General features: G+C 41.4%; 1 protein-coding gene across 3 annotated transcripts in view; it reads right to left on the reverse strand.

Annotated features, from left to right (window-relative positions):
• Nucleotides 1-1,221: 1,221 nt before the first annotated feature.
• The window catches only part of LOC115793060 (ankyrin-3-like), a 115,382-nt gene continuing 94,985 nt past the window's right edge, over nt 1,222-21,618 (reverse strand). For 2 of the 3 annotated variants that reach the window (XM_030747788.1, XM_030747787.1), the window contains exons 35-45: nt 21,026-21,107; nt 11,569-11,643; nt 11,037-11,168; nt 10,527-10,670; nt 6,409-7,864; nt 6,053-6,215; nt 5,655-5,732; nt 5,229-5,312; nt 5,002-5,115; nt 4,022-4,113; nt 1,222-2,738 (exon numbers count right to left, since the gene is read on the reverse strand). In XM_030747788.1, the coding sequence (XP_030603648.1) occupies nt 4,042-4,113; nt 5,002-5,115; nt 5,229-5,312; nt 5,655-5,732; nt 6,053-6,215; nt 6,409-7,864; nt 10,527-10,670; nt 11,037-11,168; nt 11,569-11,643; nt 21,026-21,107 (2,400 nt within the window). In that variant the 3' untranslated portion in view covers nt 1,222-2,738; nt 4,022-4,041. Of the gene's footprint in view, nt 2,739-4,021; nt 4,114-5,001; nt 5,116-5,228; nt 5,313-5,654; nt 5,733-6,052; nt 6,216-6,408; nt 7,865-10,526; nt 10,671-11,036; nt 11,169-11,568; nt 11,644-12,524; nt 19,779-21,025; nt 21,108-21,618 lie in introns of all 3 variants that reach the window. The other variant, XM_030747786.1, reaches the window with a different exon arrangement.

The raw sequence follows: 21,618 nt of genomic DNA on the forward strand, positions 1-21,618 counted from the left end.
CTGGGCAAAATCACTAGCATTTACACTGTTCAGCAGCAAGATTATAGTCTAATAATGTGTGTTTTCCCTCACATGCCAAAACTGGTCTGCCCAAACAGGGCACTGACACAGGACTTCTAGGATTGCAGTTTCTGTGGTGTGGCCACTGCCTTCAGGGAGTGGGATGTACCTGGTCTTCAACAATGTTTAAATGGATGGTACAACCACCTAAACATTGTTACAAACTAACATCTGTATGAATTGCATTGTAATAAGACAAGTGTTACCCACTTTACCTTTCTTGGGTTTTAATGTAGGCACTAACCTGTTTATACGCTGTTAATACTGCATTATCTTGCCATCTTTGGCATACAATATTTAACTTGAGCTTTATTATGTTAAGAAATCATAAGGATAATCATGAGAGGCATTGCTATGAAATGTATGCAGTATATTTTCCATTTTTTTCATCAGCTGGAAGCAGAAAGTGTTGCTGCCTGGTGAGAGTTCTCCCAAGGACACTTAGGTGAGGAGGAATCACATAGTTTGGCTGAAGGACAGTAACTCCCACAACATAATTACCCATCACTGCCTTCGCATTACTTACGTGATTTAAAAAAAAAAAAAAAATCAAGGACACAAAGACAAGAAGTGAAACAACTGAACTGTGAAATCACTGCATTTTTATTTATTTTTTTGGAAATTTTTACGTTGATTTTCTTTAAAGACGTTTGAAACATTTGTGATGGCATCATTGCTGCTATAGCCTCTAAAAGACCTTGAATAACCAAAGTGCTAGAATAGTTATATTTCAATGGCTTCACTCTGTTAGTAAGAATTGTACATCAAAAAATCTGCTCAGGTGAAAACACATATCAAAGAAAATTGACAAAATTCATACTTCAACCATATCAAAGTATCCTCTACCCCCTGATTGACAGAGTAGTATAAGGGGATGTTGTACAGCACCCTATCTGACGTCCTTTAACCCCCCCCCCCCCCCCCCCCCCCCCCCCCAAAAAAAAAAAAAAAGTTACATAGTTTTCATGTCCACAGCATAGACATCAGCATACTGAGCCATTGCACCAGTAGAACACCACACTTGAACTACATGGGCATCTAATGAAAACCGATACATAAATTCCTAGTGTAATGTAAAGTAAAATGTTGTCATTGAGCTAGTGAAAACAATTCTATTCGACACTGCATATACAGACTCTCAAGCCTAAAGAGATCACACAGTTTCAGAGTTTAACACAATTTATTTAATGCTTAAATAACTGGTTTTGACCATCCAGTGTTTTGTCATACAATATGCTATTCAGAGCTACAATCAAATAATGTCTTTATGTGTCCTTAAAGTGAGTAGGTTTTAAATTAAGGAAATACTTCACCAAAGAATCCAAAGTGAAATGCCCCAGTTTTCCTTTAATACCACAGCAGCCATTTGAAAACCAAACTGACACACTGCTAAATGATTACAAACAGTCTTACAGTGTACAGAGACTCCTACACCTTATCGCCAATATGCACAATACAAGTATAATTTTACAGCGAGCCAGCCTACTAGCATTTACATTCGGATTACTTCCTTCCTGTAGCAGAAGCTGCCCTCCAGTTTTACACAGACAGACAAGACATCACATCCTCAAGAAGCTATAGATTTTTTTTTCATCCTCACCCCAACATGATAAATGCTTTAATGGTATCCTTTTTCAATTTGAAATATAAAATCAGTGACAAATGTAAGGGCTATATGTGTATAGTGATAAAGGGATTCATTTGAATACAGTGTTTTGCAAACCTGTAAAAATTGTAATTAAAATAATGTGAACAGCATGCATGAAAATATGAGTACTCTGAAAGGCGGCTTTTTGCAGGATTAGATCCATTCCCACTTTGGGAATGACAGAAATTAGGTTTTTCTGGAAATTTTTTTTTTTTTTTCTGTTAAAATCAAACCAGCTTTTTCATGTACAAACATTATACCTGCTCTAGTAATTAATTATACAAGAACCTGTGAAGTTACACTCAAATCTTTAAAAGTGGAACCGTTTCAGTAAAGTTTGAAAGCACTTGAAAAGGTCACTCTCCTCAGTGTGTTCGCAACCAGCAACCTGTCCATTTTTTTTTAAAAGAATTATACACATTGTAATTTTATATACAGAAAAAAAAAAGCTTTTGTGTTAGTTTAAATTTTAAAAAGGAAGGAAAAAAAAATCCCAAAGAATTTACATCCTGACAACAATGGGTTCAAGAAAAAACTATAAGGCGAGTGTTGAAGTTGGATCAGAAGTGTCCATTAGATTTTTTTTTTTTGTGTGTGTGTTTTTGTGTCTACCTCATTCTTTTCACCCACCATGTGGATTGAGCTCTTGTGCCATCTTTGGTCACAACTGCACCTGTGTGGTTGTCAGTAAAGGAGTCTCTGTCGTTTTTGCAACAAACGACGCTCCTCTAAAAAGCTCTCACAACACCAGTGGACCAATGGCACGTATTGTTTCACACAAAACAGGAAGCAGGATCAATGTCCACTGGTCCACCACAGTCAGAAAGTGAGAACCTCCTGGTCCTTTGATTGACAGGGAGTGAGTTTTTCATGCTCATGCGCAAGTCAGAAGGGTTGACTCCTTTCATGTGAAAGCCATTTGTTTAAAGCAGATAGTGGCAGATTGGACCTTGCTTTAAGTCCTCAAACTGGAAGTCTCAGCCCTCTGAACACTTGATCCCAGGAAGCATCGAACTTGGTTCCTCTATATCTGTAAGACAAAATAATACATCACATATTGCAGGACATTTACTGTCACCCTTGAGAAGTTTATACAGTAGACAACTGACAGTGCATTGCCTAATATTAAATATTAAACTGACTTCAACTCTTACTCTTATGAAAACACTATGAAAGACCACATTTCCATGTCTGAACACTCTTTTTTTAAAGTGTAAAAAACTGTCGTGATCTTTCATTCCTTTGCAAAACAAAATGACAACATGTTAACAAGACCTGACGGTCTGTGGTTTGTTATGGTGACCTCTATTACCATAGAAACTCTTTGTCAGACTTCATGGCAGTGCCATCTCATTTCTAAGTCATTTTTGTGCAGATGGAATGACTCGCCGCATACATAAGGGTGAGCAGCAGCAGGGATTAACAGTCTGGCCAGTGGGATAACAGACTCTTTTTGGATTCTACAAAGCTGTTTTGAGTCGGGGATTTAGTGGACAAAAAAAAAAAGGCATGGAGGGTATCAGCGGGGCAACATAATGCTGAGGTGTGTACTGCCCCTCAGCCCTGCTCTTTGTAAATGTTTTCTATTCACACACATTCAGAGAACACAGAGGGCAGAAATGTTGCCAGGGGATAACCGAGCTCACACCAGTGTGTCCTTTGCATTGAGTCTGAACTATCTGACTAAATGAATAGCTTTATTTACTTTACTGCTGAGGATACAGGCATTTCATGTGCAACATTGTGCAAAAGTTTGAGCAACTTAAGAGGCTGATGAAGTTGGAACATGAAGTTCCACAATGGAGGCGTCTGACTGATCCCTAATTCATGCTGCAGGAGGACAATAAGCCCAAACACACAGCAAGAGTATTTAACTGATAATATTTATTGTGAGGATTTGATGAAATAAATACATTTTATAGCATAAAGTGTATTCATGTCAAAAAAGATGTTTTCACAGGACTCTATCCAGTATTGTGAATAACTAAGTAAATCCTATGATTTACTGTGTTTAACAACAATAATTTGAAGTAACTGATTTCTGTATAACTTTATCAGTGTCTCACATTGTTGTGTATGTATTTTTACAACACGGCTTCACTTAATTGAGGTTTGCGGGTGTGCTTAGTTTTTCACAGGAATGCAGCTCTCAGCATTCCTCGTTTGTATAGGTAGAGTCAGGGAAAAAGTTATCCAAAATGCTTAAAGCAATCTACCTTAGACATACCACACACTGATATCTATGTATAAATGTGCAGGTAAAACCTGGGGACTATGTTGACTGTCTTACAGTAAGAAAGTAAGCTAAAGTACCTGGAAGCGAATAACCATCCCTATGAGTGGTGCTTTTTGTCCCCTGATTTTCTCTCATCCTTTCGCCTACTATTCCTTGACCCCTCTCCATGCTAGAAGACACACATAGAAGTATACATGAGACATGGTACTCTTATCTTCTGATAGTAAAAAAGCACTGCAACCCAACACAAACCTGAAACATCAAACTAAGAGAAAGAAGAAAGCAAAACTCAAAATGTTAGTAATAGCATCATTATAAGCATTATAAGGGTTATAATTAGGTCCTAAACCACAAACCAAGTAGACACCTAGAAAAAGAATAATGATGTTATTATGAACAGAGCTGGAAACAAAAGAAGCTGATTGTTTTTCCACAGCAGAGTCACAGCATTCACAAGTCATATTCTTGACTAATTGGCTAAATACTTTAAAACACCATTAGCGCCACACAGTCAGGAGAGACGCAGTCAGCATCCCCTTTGCTATGCTGGTACAACAGCCATCACACACTGTCAAAACACAACATGCAAGGTTTCACTTCAATTACATTTTTTATATATTCACCCAGTAGGGAGACAATAAAGACATTTATCTCAGACTAGTTAATCCAGTGTCAATAAGAATTCACTGCACTGAATTCACTAATCTAATTGACTCCCTCTTTGACTTAAAGCTGCTCATTTTGCAACATTTTACTTTTTTAACCCCAATTTCACTCTTAACCCTTCCCTTAAATCATCTTTAAGGTTCAGAAAAGCCTTTTTGTTTTCACAGTGGGACTCAGAATCGTTGCCTCTGACTGCAAATTTCTTATTTAGATGAGTTATAATCTTTTTTTCGTTTCAGACCGAGTGTGACTTACTGTCATATGCAGCTTTAAGCCTAACTTTTATATTTGCTGTTAACTTCCCACCAATTAGTTCCCAGAACTACTCCTGTCTTCTGACAGGAGAAAGAGATCCTATCTGGATTATATATAAACTGTATCTTCATGCAACCTCTGATCCATCTTCTTGCAGAATGGGACTGTGCTGAAGGTCTCTGTGCCACCTGGCACTTCCTTGGTTTTCTGGTGTGGGAGTAGAGACCCGACGAATAACCTTCCTTATGACCTGCCCAAGGCAGAAGAAAAGATCTGAAGGTGCCTGGTCTTATAAAAACACTGTCCGTATGAGAGGTATGATTTCAGAGCTAAATAGGAAATGGGAATGAAATTATACATTACTTTTCTACTGATGAGGTTACCATCACGGTCCATATAGTGCTCCTCTGTCATAGTCTCACCTGGGATATTCTTTGCTTCTTCTCCCTGTAAGTATTTGTGGTTAGCATGTGTGTAAAAGCTTGCTGACGAGCACTTCCTACACAATTAAAAACAATCCTTCACCATCACCACACTGAAACAAAACCCCCAGAGAGAAGAATATCCATGACAGAAAGAGGCTGGATTAGTCTTCATTTATGAACTGTGACAGGGTCAGTAGAGCAGTCATAGCCAGATACACACAAATAGAATAGAACAACCAGTACAGCAAGCAAGACTACTACGATGCACAGCAGACTGACCAGTCTAAACTAAACCAAACCAAACCAAACCAAACCAAACCAACCCACGACCCAGCTCAGCATCTGCTTCAGGCTTTTAGGGTACCTTTAAAATGAGGCGGCGTCTGAAGATTCTGGTGGTTACTGTCTGTTCTTCCTCTGAACCTGAATCTACACTAACTTGCTGTGGAGGAAGGTTTTATATGATCATTACACAACAGAGGGAGTCAAGTGGAAAAAGAAGCACACGCGTAGGACAGTTACAAGTTGAAACATTTTTGTTGATGTCCTTTATGCAATTCAACTCCATAGCTAGCTGCATCAAGAAAGACAAGTTTAGAATAACAGAGAAGTTTAGGTTTCTTTAGATATATAAGATATGCCGTACATTTAGGAATTTCTCCTGCAAAAAACAGAATCACAATGCATTATAGGGCTTTAGTACAGAAAATAAAAAAGGATTTCATTCTCCACTGTTACAGCGACAAGGGTCTTTAACATTACCTGGACTTTTTTCTCTGACACTAGTGTTCCCTCCTCCTTTCTGCCATTTGATGATTCAGATGAGCCATCCTGAGGTGAGTGCTTTGAGTTGTTGCCGTTCTGTCGAGACCTCCCTGATTCTCCCCTAGATGAGGAAGTGATGGAATCACTGGAGTTCTCTTGGCTGTTTGGAAAAAAAAAACCCAAAAAACACAGAGACACAAAATAAGTGTTTTGTTTTTAGTAATATGAAAAGCTGAAAAAAAAAAATCCAAGAAAACGTCTAAAAAAGATGCACTATAACTGTGGTTACAGCAAGCTGAGAGATTATTATTTTCTGATTCTGTCTGAGCATTGCACCTTTTTTATTTTTTTACCTTTCTCGTCTGTCGAGCAAGTCTGAGCTGACACTGCGACCTGGCGTTGGTGGTTCCACATTGACACTGGATGAATCACTGTGCCAACCTGAAAGTGAACAGATGTCTTGTTCTACGTGGTCAACCTGATCACACATCTCCTGAATCCTGGACTTGGTCCTCTCTTCATTCTCCTCCTTCTCCTCTGAGCCACCTTCATTCTTCACCTCCTCCAACAAAGCTCCTAACGCTTCTTCTTTGATTTCTTTGTCCTCCTCCTCCTCTTCTTCACTGGAGCCAGACTCACTGGGCTGAAATTCCACAAGCGCCTCAACCCAGGCCTGAGGGGAGAGGTAGGCTACAGTCTGGTCCTCATCTGCCAGGTTCCCTTGTGATGTACTGCAAATATCTTTTTCACTGCCACACAGTGTTTTATCCTTAAACTGCATATCTCCACATGCATCATCTATTCTGTCACCCTTGTAGACAACATCTTCAGCATCTCCATCAACTTTTCCGCTCTCTGCTTCTATTGTGGCACAAGCTTTTTCTATTTCATGCTCATTTCCTGTCAGGTCATAACACTCATCTGACAGATGCTGCAAATCTCGCACCTCTTCCATCACACAGGCTGCTCCCTTATTCCCATCATGAACATGGTCTTGCTGCTTACTCATTACATCTTTCTCTCCCTCATCTAACCCCTCTTTCTGTTTCACCAACACATTATTTTCCTCTGCTATCTTAGACCTATCTTTTGTTATCATCTCACATTTTCTTTGTACATTTTCAATTATGTCTCGCTCTACCCACTTTTCCACTAATCCACTTCCTTCTTCTAACTCTGCTGCAACCACTTCAACAACCTTCCTTAATTCTTCTGTCACTTCCTTTTCACCTCCTTTCAAACATACATCCTGTTGTACCCCATTAAGGGGGTCTAAATGCACTCTTCCATCTCCCATTTGTGCTCTCTCAGGCGAAGAAGGGGTTATGGATGATATTGATGATAATGAAGGCGAAGATGTAGAGTATGCCATGTCAACATCTAATTCACACATCGTGGGAAAGGACCGTGACCTGGGCCTGTGGATCGGCTCCATTTCTTGAAAAGATCTGTCCTCTTCCTCGCTCAAAAGCAGCTGATCATTCAGGGCAATGTGGGGCTTTCTGGCCTTATAGGGAACAGGATCAGGGAGTTCGAATACTGGGACAGAGAGGGTGAGCTCACATGGTCTGGAGGGGCTCCTAGGGGGGCTTTCTGGCTCTCTGCTACTGGACTCTAGCTCTGGACTCCAAGGCAGGGGCTGAGGCTGGGTGTCAGCAAGCAAAGGTGTGTCTGGTTCTGGGTAATGGTGCTGTTGTTGGTGTTGGGCAAGGGAAGGATTGGGAGTGAGAGGGAGGTCAGACTCCAGGAAGTGGGGATCAGAGTGCAGTGTGGCGGGGGACTGCAGCTCCGCTAGAATGCTCTGATAATCTGTAGGTGACAGGATGATAAATGTACAGACATACACACACCAAAGCATACCACGAAAGAATTAAACACCTGAAAACACACACACTAACACACCATAACACCACATGACGTGGACAATGGCACAGATACTGAAGTGTAAAGCATGTATCCAGACAACCTTTACCTTTAAAAAAATAAATACAATTATATATGTGTGTGTGTGTATATATATATATATATGTATGTGTGTGTGTATTATAGCACGATGGCAAATGGATACTAGATAGATAAAATAGAATTAATGCATCCACTTACTTGTACCAGTGTATCAGCCACAACAATAAAAGTACTGACAGGGGTAGTGAATAACATTGCTCATCTTGTTACATAGCAATGTTCTGCTGGAAAACATTGGTCCAAATGACTGACATGACCTGTGGTGGAAAAAGCCCAATCTCTGGAGACCCAACCCTCTAAAACCCATAGGATACATTACCAACACTGTGGCGCCAGACAGCATGGGACACCAACACAGGATCTGTGTCCATCTCCTGATGGATCAGAGCTGTTTGCTGGCAATACTGGGCCTACACAATATTAGTCAGGTGGTTTTAATGTTGTGGCTTATTGGTGTAATACTATACTTACATAAACAAGTATATTATAAGTATTTATCACTAATGCAATGCTTGCTGCAATTGCTCTGATTTTGAGGATGTTGTTGATGAGGTTAAGACATTAAAAGTGGGACGTATTAGTGAGGCTATATAGTGTGTGATGTGATTTTAATATTTACCAAGGTGTTCTGTTACATGCTCACATGGGATAGACGACAGATGAGAGTATTTAGTAGGAAGAGGCAAGGAGAAGGTGAACAAGATAACGAATAGTGAATGCTAAAGGTATATTTCCATATTAGAGGGATCAATACGGGTTTGAGTGGGAGGTGGATTGACTGAGGGTGCACAAGTACACTGACAAATGGGACAGGGAGAAAGGGAGCGGAGAGGTGGGGAAGAAGGACTTGGGCTAGGGGAGATGGGAGGGAGAATAGACAAGGAAAGTGGGGACACAGGGCGGGAGGAGGAGGCCAGCTGGGTCACTAAAGACTCTTTGCTTGGAGAGGCAGTGACAGAAGGCGAGACTGTGCCTGGAGCTGTAGACGAGATGGCTGACACAGGTATGGTGATGGGTTGAGACTGGCTAGGAGACACAGAGGAGGATGTGAGGGTGAGGTTGGATGGAGTGGTTATTGGTTTGAAGGCATCACTAGTATGACAGGACAGGTCAGTGGAAGATCCCAATAATGTGACAGAGGAGGTGACTGATTCAAAAGGTTTAGAGTGAGTGTGCTGAGTTTTGGGGGAGGTTGGAGCAGATGTGGAAGAAGCTGGGACAGATATGGCAGAAGAAAAAAAGGGTGATGGTGAATTAGGAGTAGGTGAAGAAGGTACTGGTGAGGTGATAAGGGGGATTGGTGAAGAAACAAGTGGCGAGAAAGGAAAGGCAGGATACTGACAAGGGTCAGTATTGGGACACTGTGTGATGGGGCATGCACGAGGAGAGGAGGGAATGTTGAACTGTGCTGGCTGAAATGGTGTTGAAGGTGCCAAGTCTTTGAGTAAAATGGAGGACTCATAACTTGGCGAGCGGCGTGGAGGAAAGGGACGACAGTCGAGCACTACTGAAGGTGTGAGGGGAGTTGGTGGGGGTGTTGGGGTTGGCGTTGGAAAGAGGGGACTGGGTATCTGCAGGATAAAAGCTGTTTCAGTGCCTCCAGGAGTTAAGGGGATAATTATGCAAACTATGGGAAAGGAATGAGAAGATACACACAAAAAAAAAAAAATACAAAAGGAAACAAAAAATATGTTAAACACTGTGAAACATGCTTGCACAACAGGACAGTGAGTGAATAATACGGGTGGATAAGGAGCAGGCATGTGAAGATTTGGCCAACACATGACTCTTAATTTGTTAAGAGCTGTTATGTGCTGTTATCAACAGTGGACACTGCTGAGACTTAATGGGAGGTAGGAGGAACAGGAGGAGGAGGAGGAGGAGGAGGAGGAGGAAGAGGCGGTCTGGCTTCACAGAGGAAGACATTCTCTCATCTATCCAAGGAAGGCTCAGAGGAACTGGAGGAGAACTAGGAGAACTAAACTAAATCAGCAGAGAAAAGCAAACTACAGGGTTTTATTATTCCTGCTCAAGTAGACATTGAAAAAAATTAAAAGCAATATTTAGCATGCAGCATGCACTTAAAGTGGAAATTAGCAATAACGATTAATCTTTTATGACAACTGGATACAGCAGTGATTTGTAGAGGATTTACCCAAATTTAAAAATGGGGGTTAATTCAACAGGAGCCAATTAAAATCAGTGAAAGTGTTAAAATGCTATATAAAGAAAGTTTTTAATTTAAACCGAAGATTAAAAGAGATTGAAATGTAAAGTAGAATATCATCATTATTCTGTTGGCAAATATACTGTAGAAGCCAAAACAAAAGGAGCATCTTTGAAGAATAGTAGGACCCAGTTGTCCAAACAAATTCTGAATCTGACTGTAAATCACTACTCTTAAGTGATTTCACTAGTACGATACATATGTGATCCATGCATTGCCACAACAAAAAGAAGGTAGCAGGGAGAGGTAAGAGGTCAGCTAGACAAAGCTAAACTTTACCATCAGCCTGATCCCGGAAAACAGCGTTATCATCGGCAAAACATCTTGTGCCTGAAATGTTACCATAGTCAAATATTGGCCCCTCCAGCAAAGTCACAATATCCATCCGATTGACTTTGGTCAGCACTGCAGTTAAGGCATCCGCTGTGGAGGAAAAGAGATAAACAACAATAAAACAGGATTTATACATTTAAGCAAATGTAATTATTCAGATGTTCTTATCTTATCATAGCAAAACATAATTTGTTTCTAAACAGCATCTTGATGATTTTTGAACAGAAAAGAGAGGAAAGCAGAAAGGCATGGTGGGGGATAATAAAGAAATGTATGGCAAAAAAAACTTAATTTAAGTGAGCTGGAATATGATCACTTAAATAAGCATATTCCAGCTCATATGCCATTTGAAATAAAGAAAAACATTTAAATTAACAGCAGAAGGATGGAAAAAGGGTGGAAATGAAAAGGAGAATAAGTAAAAAGCAAGAAGTTCAGATATAAAAATAGTCTTACTTGTGGCGTTTTTCCCTTCCCGACTGACCCATTTCTTAAGAAGCATGAAGCTCTGTGCTGTCAGAGAGTTTGGGTTCTCTAGTCTAATGTGATTGATCTCATCCACTGTGAAGTTCATCTCTCGAGCCAGCTCTGTGTTCGGACACAAATAGCAAGTCTAACATGAATACTCAAATTTCTGTGAATTTTAAATCATCTTTCATTTTATGCATAATGCAAACATACACATTACAAGAGAATAAATCCAAAATAAATTTTCAAACAAATTATAAAAAAATCTTATTGCTATAAAAAAAAAAAGCTTGTAACTTTAGCTTGTAACTTCATTTAAAGCAAATTGTTTGCCTTTTTTTCCTGTCCTTTTTAAAGGCTTTTTTTTAGCTTTTCTTTTTTAAGGCTACATTATAACATTATACAGCAGAACCTTTGGCTAACTGTCAGCCTGAAGATGGCAGTAAAAAACAGGGCTTGAGGGCTTGAGAAATGAAGAAAACCAAACTGGGGAAAAAGAGCAACACATTTTGATTATTACCCGTCCAACTGAGTCCCAAGTGATCTGCAACAATTGCCATGCGCAAGTCTGTTCGCTCACAAGGACTTTGGGGACCTGATGAGATAGAAGACATCGATTCATTAAAATCAATAAAAGTTTCCTTCACTTATACACTAATCCAAGAGAAAAACAAATGTGTGTAATTTTCCTTTTCTGGCCACTTATTCATGATGATTATCAGCATTAATCATAGCTGTGTTAAAAATATTTATATCACTATGGCTACATATTACTGCAATCTTTTCCACAAGATGGCAAGGAAAGGATATTTCATTCTAGAGACGCTATGGGCAACTTAAATGTGTCTATATAGTAAGTGGTGCACTGTGACTGTTTGTGGTATGTATCCTCTCGGCAGGCAGTAACTGTCATGAGAACCACACAAAACAAAGCATAACATGACTCTCAACAACAGACCCATAGTTCTACAAATCTACAGTGGAAAGGTCTATGTTAGAATCTGAAATGTCAACATGCGTAGATGTTTTTGTGTGTTCTTTGCCAACACTAGTCAGTTTAAATGACAACTGCATGAAATATTCTGTAAAAACAGACTACCACAATAACTCAAGAACGACCCTGCACAGACAGACAGACAGACAGACCAGGGAGTTGTAAAACAAGTGACTGGTTGTGCCAGTGACCAGTCACTACTACTGGCATGCTGACTCTAATCTACGGAAGTTAAACAGGATCAAAAGAGGAGGACAGAGGAAAGAGAATATTGCAACACGGACAATACAGTACACAGTACATCAATGAGAAAAAAAAAAAAAAGAAATTTAAATGACAGCTACTGTTCTGAAGAGAATATGTAAACACGCCACAGGCATTCCAGTCAATCCATTAAACGATCACAACGATGTCATGCAACTACAAGTGAAATATATAAATATATAGATGTATTTTAAACATAGTGTGAAAATTTTACAAACTAGGCTTGATCTCCGCGATGGGAGGCGTTCGAGACCCTGTGAGTCCCTGACTGCCCTCCTTCCCACCAGTCCGCCTACTCCTCCTGCTCCTCTCACTGCCGGAGGCCCTGTCCGTCGTCGCCACCTTTGCCCTTACGGACGCGGCCCCGGCCTCAGCCCTCGAACCTCTACCAGACCTGGATGAGCGGGAGGGCTGGGAGGGCTGGGAAGGCTGGGAGGCGTCCGACAGAGAGGTGCTCCGGGAGGTGCTGTCTTCCTCCGACTGCTCTGTCTGCGTCTTTTTCTCCTCGTCTGACAGGCGGTCCACCAACTTTAGCGTCTCCCCGCTAATGTCTTTAAAGTATTCGATGGTGCGCTTACAAAGCTCACTAGGGTTCTCCTGTCTCTCCGGTCTACATACTCTCTCACTTGCAACACTGCTGACCTGATGCCTGTCCTTCAGTGGTAGCCTTGAGGGTAACTGTATGGCTGCTCTCTCTGTGTCCAATGCCCTCATTGGCTGTGAGGTAACCCGAACTGAAACAACTGAGCTAGCTGTAGTAGTAGTAGTAGGGCTGCTCTTTTTAACATCCTTTATTGGTATCCTAGACCTGGGCTCTACTTTAGCTATGGCTGGCTCTCGTCTTTTTCTAACCTCAACTTTCACTGCTTGTTTCGGCTTTTGTTTGCCTATGGCTGTTCCCTGCGTGTGAAATGACCACCCTGATGCTTTAACTGGAAGTCTTGACTTGGGCTGCTTCACTTCATTTTCTTTAGCTGTTTCATTTTTATGCTCCTGCACCTGACTGCTGCTGTGCACTTCCACTCTCTCTTCTAAATCTCTACAGAAAAGTGTTTCTATCCTACTAGCTTTTTGAAGGGTGGGTTCAGAAGAGGACTGCAAATTAAACACCACACTGCCACACTGTATGTAGTTGGCCTGTACGCTTGAGGACTCAAGGTTATTATTGTTGTTGCAGTTTTCAGAGGGGTAATCTCTTCTTTCTAATCTGGGTGCAGTGTGGCTGCTAGACTTGTTCTCTGTAGATTGACTTTCTATACTAATGTATTCTGGCACCAGCTGGCCCTCAGATATCTCAGCTTTACAATCGGTGAGATCCCCTGAGTCTTTTTTCACAGTTATAGAGGCAGCTATACCCATCTTAATAGGAGTACGTAATTTGGAATCAACCTTAGAGGCTGTGACTGTGCATGAGGAGGCAGTTTCAGCTATGGCTTCACAGGTGGGGGCATCAGTACCAGCATAGCCAGTGTCACTGCGAGGCTGTGCAAGACTGCATTTTGCTGTAGTTGCTGCTGGTGTTGTTGGTGTAGTGCTGCTGTCTGTGGTAGTATCTATAACCTTCACCTTTCCATCTACAGTGGCCCTCTCCCCTGTTTTTGACTGAGAGGAAAGTACCCCCAGGATCTTGCCCCCTCGCCCCTTTTCCCCTGTTGTAGGGTCAGAGGAATGCTCACCAATCTGGAAAAACTGAAGCCTCTCTTCAACAAAGTCCCGCTTGCTCATGTCAATAGCACCACTGCGGGTCATCTCAAACATCTTCCCTTCGTGGAAAGGGAAAGGGTTAGGCTCACTAGTCGGTGTGCTCTCATCAGTTGGTGTTCGAGCAGGGGTTGTGTCAGGAGTTGTAGCCTGTGAGTCCTCCACTGATAAGCCGAAAGGTTTTGGGTCGTCATCTTTTTTGGACTCAAAAACCCCTTCATTATCAACACCTTTTGTGGACCAGGGGTCAAAGTCCAGACCTTTGGTAGCAACAGTTTTGAAGGGTGAATTCAGCTCCTCTTCAAGTTGATAGCCAAAGTAGTTTTCTCCAAAGCCCTGCCTATCTGGATGTCTTCCTTCAAGGGTATAATCTTTTTCATCCCCACTACTTTTTGCAGAAGATGCACTGGTCTTAGTCTTTCCATCCCCCCCTTCCTCACATTTCTCTTCCTCTATCACTTCAAGCTTGGACTGGCTAAATGAGCCTGCTGGTTTTCCATCATTAGACAGGCTAGATGTTTTTGGGTCCTCGCTCAGTCCATCATCCTCATCCTGAAGGTCATACCCATCTAAAGAGTCAATTTCAGTTGCATCTGTGTCATGAGAGAACTCAGCTGTGGTTGCTATTGAGCAGTCAGTGATTGACTGATCATTGCCATTTTGCTCAAAGTCAGCATCCTCTCCCTTTACTACACCATTGATCCCAGAATCCTTATTATTTCCATTTTTCTCTGATCTTTTGTGTTTTGGACGTTTCTCTCCTTCTTCTTTCATTTTAAAGGTGTACTTTTTGAGTGGGATGGGGTGAAAGACAGACTCATCATCACTAGAGTCACTGTTATCAGCTCCAGGGGGAATAGGGGATGGAGGCTGGACCCTGATGACTGGCTCAGCTAAGAGGTGTCTATCGTGTTCTTCTTGCAGGTTAACCTCCATCATCTCTGTCTCTGAAGAAGAAGCACATGAACCCCTTTTCTCAGGGTTGGACTGTTCTGCTTCTAAAGGAGGAGGAGGTGGAAACTCTATATAAGCCACTCTTTTGTCCTTTGACCTTTGTCTCTCGCCATCCTGCTTTTTATTCTGATTCTCTGGGGAAGATGGCTTAGATTTTTCCTTTGAGGGCTCTTTATAGATGAAGGTCTTTCCTTCTTCCTCCTCAGACTCTTCTGGGATAGGGCTCGGCATGCCAGGCATGAAGCCTATCACAGAGTCTGGCGTTCTGGAGGTCAGACTCACTTCCTCTGAGCTGGGGGTCTCTGGGGTAACAGGACTTTTCCCAGAGCTGTCCATGAAAGTCACTTGCTCTAGAGTGTCATCTTCTGGACTTCCTTGAGGAGATGGCAACTGCTTTTGTTTGACAGTGTAAAATCCACCCCTAGTTTCATGTACTGTCCTGCTTTCATGGCTTACTATCTTTTTGTATGTTCCCAACTGACCCGAAGCTGTTTCTTTCTCATATTGCTTTCCTACTTGGATGCTGACATAGACAGGCAAGGGCTTAATATCTTTAAAACCCTCAGTAACAACTACAGGAGTTACTTCATCCAAATATTCTACTTGGTCACTATCAACGCCATTACATACTACATTTGACTGGCTACCCTCTGATGAATCTGTGGATTTTCCTACTGATGATCCACGGGTAGACTTGTTGGATTCAGAGCTACTGTGTAACCGATTTCTAGCTGAAGTATGAGACCCTGCCCTCTCACATGGTTCAACAGGAGTATCTGATTTTAAAGGGGGAGATTTCTGATTTTCTGAGAAATTAGATGGCTTTCTTACAGGAATTTGTGATTCCGAGTTTTTTTTTAGACTATCGTTGCTGTTTGGACTTTCTCGGACAACAAATTCGGTGTAGATTATTTTTTTTGTTGTTTCTTGTCTTTGGGAATCACTATTATTGCTGCCTTTCGTAGAATGAGAATGAGATAGTTTGGGAGATTGAGGTTTATAGTTCCCATACCCTTGGTTCTCCCATGTTCTAAATAACTTGCTCTCTTCTTGATCTTTTCCACTAGTCTCATGCTTGGGTGAGAACTTATTTGATTCACTCTCTTGACAGCTCCTCTGGTTTCCCACACTATCTCCTGTTTTTGGGACACTTGAACCAGCAAACACTTGGTACACAGGTAGCTTACTTTCCTGTAGTTTTCTGATAGGAGGATTTGAATTTTGGACACCCTGAGGACTCCTATCTTGCCTTTGAGCTTCTTGCTCAAACTTAAGCCTCACTGCACTAACTTTGGAGGAAGACATTTGAAAAGGTTTAGGATTTTCACCTGTGGTTCCCTGTGATTTACCATCTCCTTGTTTCCTTGAGTCCGAATCACAATACTGCAGCAATACTCTCCTCTCTGGACTGCTTGGTAAACTGGCACATTTCCTGTCACTGGAGGTGAACCTGTCTCTGAGCCTCTCTCTGCTCCACTCTTCCCCACTACTCCCACTCTTATAAGCTGATCTTTCTGGACTGCTGTGTGTAGAACTGGGCCCTGACCGTGATTCTCTGAAGTCTGGTCTACGAGCTTTCTTCTCTGGAGATGACAGCTCATCATTGAGCTGTTCTGTTTTATCACGGAAGAACTGAGACACCTCACTTAGTTTTTCCTCTGCCTCTTTTACAGTTCTGTCCACTCTGTCCTCATACATAAGCTGGTCTCTGTCCTTACTCTGTGCGTCATCTGACACACGCATCCAAACAGACTGCTTGGGGCTACCAGGCTCAGACGAATATTGCAAAAGTGTCAGTTTGTCAAAGTTGTCATCAACATTGGCCATTCGTCCAGATTTATCAAAGACATTTCTTGTTGACCTAAAGACATACTCTGTCCTTGGCCCAACTGATCTACCCTCACTCTGACTGCTTCTATCTGGTGAGTGGAAGCGAGACCTATCTCTCAAATATTCCTCTGTGTCAGAATGAGATTGGTCAAATTTCTCAGAGAGTAGCATTTTCTCTGCAAAATTGTAAGATTCTCCTCTAAACTCTGATGACTCATCCTCATTGTACTCAACAGATTGCTGGCTAAGTAGCTTTAATGTTTTGTAGGAGTCATCTGTCATGAGCTGGGCTGAATTAGGGCGACTGTCTTCCTCCTGTGATATGGGTGTGTTCACTCTGGGGGAGTCAAGGTACACTGGAAGTGACTCCTCGGGCTCTTCTTCATCTTGTCTACTCCCTGGATAGTAGTACATTTCCTTCTCTGCATGGTTTTTTGTCTCTCTGATGATGACTTCTGTTGGTTCAGTTTTATTGCCTTTTTCAATGTGAACCTCAATTATTCTTTCAACTTTAGGTTTGGAGTTGATGTCCTCAAGAACTCTCTGTGATGTTTCCTCGTTACTTGACTTATGTTCAAACAGTCCAGCCAGCTCTCTAGATGGGTCTTTGCCTGACTGAAAGGCCTTCATTATGTCATGCACAGACATGGTTTCCTCACACCTCTCCGACGCTGATTCTTTGCCAGGTGGTTTGTGGTACACCATCCTGGTGGTGGTAGTGATGTGAGTTTCCTCCTTTACCCTCATTCCTTTCCCCATGGGATCCTCGTCAGGGCTGGCTTTTATTGAATAGGACTTATTCTGGTCTGCAGTTGATGTAGTTTGATTTTGATGCCCTTTAGCATCTGAATCAATATATCGGACAGGATGAGCATCCTCCATTGCAGGTTGTTTGTTATCCTCTGGAGACTCATAGCTCCTGATGACATGGACAACCTCAGTCCGAGTCTCAGTGATCACTGGTGGAACTGGGATATCCTGAAAAAGGGCCTTGGGACCCATGCCTTCTGCACTTTGAGGGGCAGAGGGTGTTCTTTCACTTCTGGTCTCAAAGCCACTGTCTGAGAGAGGACTTTTATCCTGTTCGTGTGAGATATCATCAGGGGATTCTAGCACAGTGTCAGCTCCAAAAAGTGCATCAGCTACTTTACTGATCTCCTTGTCTGAAGATGAAGACCTCATGTTTGTTGGAGGCATTTTGAGCTTATGCTCCTGAACTGCTATGGTGGGTTTTAAGACACGTTTTTGCTTCTCTTTGCCATCTTCTTCTCTTTTGCCCTCATCTGCTTTATGCTTTGCGTCATACATTTTGGCGAAAGAGCTGCTGCCCACATCATTGGCCAGGTAGTCAACCACTTTGGACAGATTGAAATCTCTATCAGGAATTGTTTTTGATTTGGCTTGAGGAACCACTGTCTCATATCTTGGGGGATAACTCCAGTTGCTTGGTGGTTGTTCGACTTGTACTTTCGAGAAGTGTATGTCATCCAGTGAATCTCTTGCTAGGGAAACTCTACCATCCTTCACAGCATCTTTAGTGAGGATTTCACTGACTTTTACCAAGTCTTGCTTTACTTTCTCCACAATCCGATATGGCTCCTCATCCTCTATCTTAGCCTCTTTGGGAGAATCAGACTGAAATCCTTTGTTGGCTGTGGAATTTGGGTCTGTCTGCAAAATGGCTGACATTCGAATCAAGTCCTCCTTCATTTCAGCTACATCCTTCAGAATCTCTTGGCTAGATGACAGTGGTGAAGTAGTATTTGATTTGAGGCCAGCAGAAAAGGGGACTTTGATAGGGGAAAGAGTTTTGGCAAAGGAAGACTGCAACTGAGTATTCACCTCAACTGGCACAGCCTTCCTTGGGGACAGAAGAGCAGCAGCTGACTTGGACACCTCAGGTAACTTTTTAAACTGGTGCTCTGGCACCACATTAATAACAGAGTACACTGGAACAGTCATTGTACTCGATGTTACAGCAGTGGTAACATTAGTAGGGGATCTTAGTGAGGCATAAAGAGAACTAGACGCTGATGATCTAATGGACTGATATGAGGAAGATGCAGAAGAAGACATGGACTTCAGGGTACCATAGCCTGCAGAGCAAGAATTGAATGTTTTTTCAACTTCATCGAATGCTGCATTAACACTTGTGGTTGCGGCATTGGTGGTTGCTTGTATTCTCTCTTGCAGACTGCTGGAGAGAAGAGATGTGGGGGATGAAGACCGGTACTGTGTGGGGGAGACAGTTCCATTGATCAGAGCTGCAGCACTTGGGGACGAGTTGGATTTCAGTGGTGATGAAAGGGCGGAAAACAGGTTTCTTGCAGGGCTTGTGACATCAGAAGCAAAGGAACGCACAGAAGAGAGACCAGGTACAGTTTTTATAGGTGAGGAGGAAGATGCAGTGCCACTAGATCCTCCCATAACGGTCTTATATGGCAGGGGTGAACTGAACATACTCAGAGAAGATTTGGGAGAGGTTGGTGGGGTCATGCCCATAGAAGTTCTCTCAAGAAGAGTGCTTCCTCTTTCAGGGACAGTTAAAGGGGAGGTTCTAGCAGACAATGCTGCCAATCCTTTCATAGATAGAGGGTCTGAGGCATTTTTCCCTGGTGAAGAAAGGGGACCGGGGGTGACCTGGACAGGGTACTGAGCTTGTTGGACTACTGTTTTTATAGGAGAGGAGATGGTTCTGTATGATCGGATGGGAGAGGCCATGTCACTAACTGACTTTACAGAAGAGGCAGGTGATCCAGGGATGTTTGTCTTGATGGGGGAGGCAGAGTTGACGGACCAGACAGACTTTAATGGAGAGGCAGAGGGCGTGTTGGATGACGAACTGGAGAGGGAGCCAAACCCAGACTTGGCTTGGCCAGGGACGGCGACAGGAACAGGCGACCACGCCTGATAAGGTCTCGTTGAAAAGACAGGTTTGTGAGGGTAGCTAGAAGGCTGTGTTCTCGGCGAGCTTCGATCAGTTGTTTCTTTAACAATAATTTAAAACAAAAGCAATAAGGAAGTAAAAATAAAATGCAACATAAAATAATTTGAAATAAAACATAAAAACCAGAAAGAGAAATTTGAGTCAGTCAGAAAGGGCATTACTCTCAAAGGCATAATTTTACACATGAAATGTAAAGGCCCATATTATAAGTGATGATGAGTAATGACAATATATAGACTCAATACAGAATGTATCTTGGAAAACAAACAAACAAACCAAAATGCTTGACATATGATAGATGTGACAAAAATGACATGATAACCAAAATATGCAATTCCATTGACTTTTGATGTGCTTAATCTATTTGCTCCTAACAACAGTGCCTTTTACTGTGCATGTTTGATTAAAAAAGTTTTAGTACATTTTCAATGCCAGATGACCCCACAAGTGTATATTGTTAATAAAAAAATATCACCTTAATATTTTGGTCACAACTTAAAATAAAATATGAGGTTGCACTTTACAAAAAGGTAAATCAGTCACATCTATCCAGTGTGACCTGCAATGCAAGATTTATTTAAATGATCACAGTTTTATGTCTCTTTTTCTAAGTTTTATATATTTTATTAAATAATTCTAAACTGACAAAATTGTCAGATAGACACTGTTTAGAATAATAAAACAAAAGAATAAGGAAAAATGGCCCTGAAATATAAAAGCTACAAGTAAAGAGATTCTAACATTTAATTGAAGGAACAAAAGCAAATCTTGTGCTCTAACACAATCACTGTGTGTGTGGGTGGGGGGGGTGGGGGTTTAATGTAAAGTGCAACCTGTTTCATGTTAATATACACAGCCGCACACAATCATAAAGCCAATAAAAGTGAAATGGCTACTGAAAGAATGAGAACAATTCAAAATAATATTTTTATTCAACATGAATTAAAACATTTCTGTTCAAATGATACACGAACAGACATTGATACCAGTGGCAATAACATAACAGTCAAACAGGGAGACAGTTTTTCAACATGGGGTGGGTAAGCAAAGCATGACACACAGTAAACCATGCAAATGTTTGAGGAATGACAGATGATAAAAGAGTATGTGTCGGGTGGCAGGAATAAATGCTTGATGGACATGTTTTGTCAGGTTTCTATATTATATGTACATGATAGATAGAAATATGTACATTATATCATGGGACCTTCAGACACTAAAACTGATTAAAATAACAAATATCTGAAATCAATTAAAAATTTCATGTAAGTAAAATGGGAAACTCACTCGCTGCTGGGTCGGTCAAATAGCTGTAGCGCTTACGCAAAGCTAAGGAGGCAAAGGTATGACGTCGCTCTGGCTTTTCAGTCTGAAACAAACAAAAAAGAACAAAAAATGCTTTAACATAAAAAATGAGGTAAAATGTGCTTGAAAGTAACAGAAAGAAGTCTAAATTATTTTGTTAACTTAAATATTACAATGCAGGGAAATAATCCTGCTTTTCTTAGTCAATCAGTGCATGCTGTTAGTACCGGCACAAGAAAGCACCGCAGGTGTGTTTCTTCAAATAACTACAAACACTATATGCTTTGCCTGTAATCCCTGCTCTAGTAATTGGTAAGCATGTGCAGCTTCCAGTTAGGTATGCTATGTTGAATAAATTTCTTCTTATCTTGACGTCAGGGTAAACCTTAATAAACAACAAAAATAATAATGATAACTTTGTCAGTTTTGGTATTATTAAGCTCCTTGAATGTTCATATTTGACAAATGTGGATGTCATGATTTAAAATCTATGCCAATATTGCACATTTACTAGTGTGAAAATACTAGTGTGAAATAGCCTTTGTAAAAAGGTAAATCAAGCCGAGGCTGGCTTA

Source organism: Archocentrus centrarchus, chromosome 15 (assembly GCF_007364275.1).
Source record: "Archocentrus centrarchus isolate MPI-CPG fArcCen1 chromosome 15, fArcCen1, whole genome shotgun sequence".
NCBI lineage: Eukaryota > Metazoa > Chordata > Actinopteri > Cichliformes > Cichlidae > Archocentrus > Archocentrus centrarchus.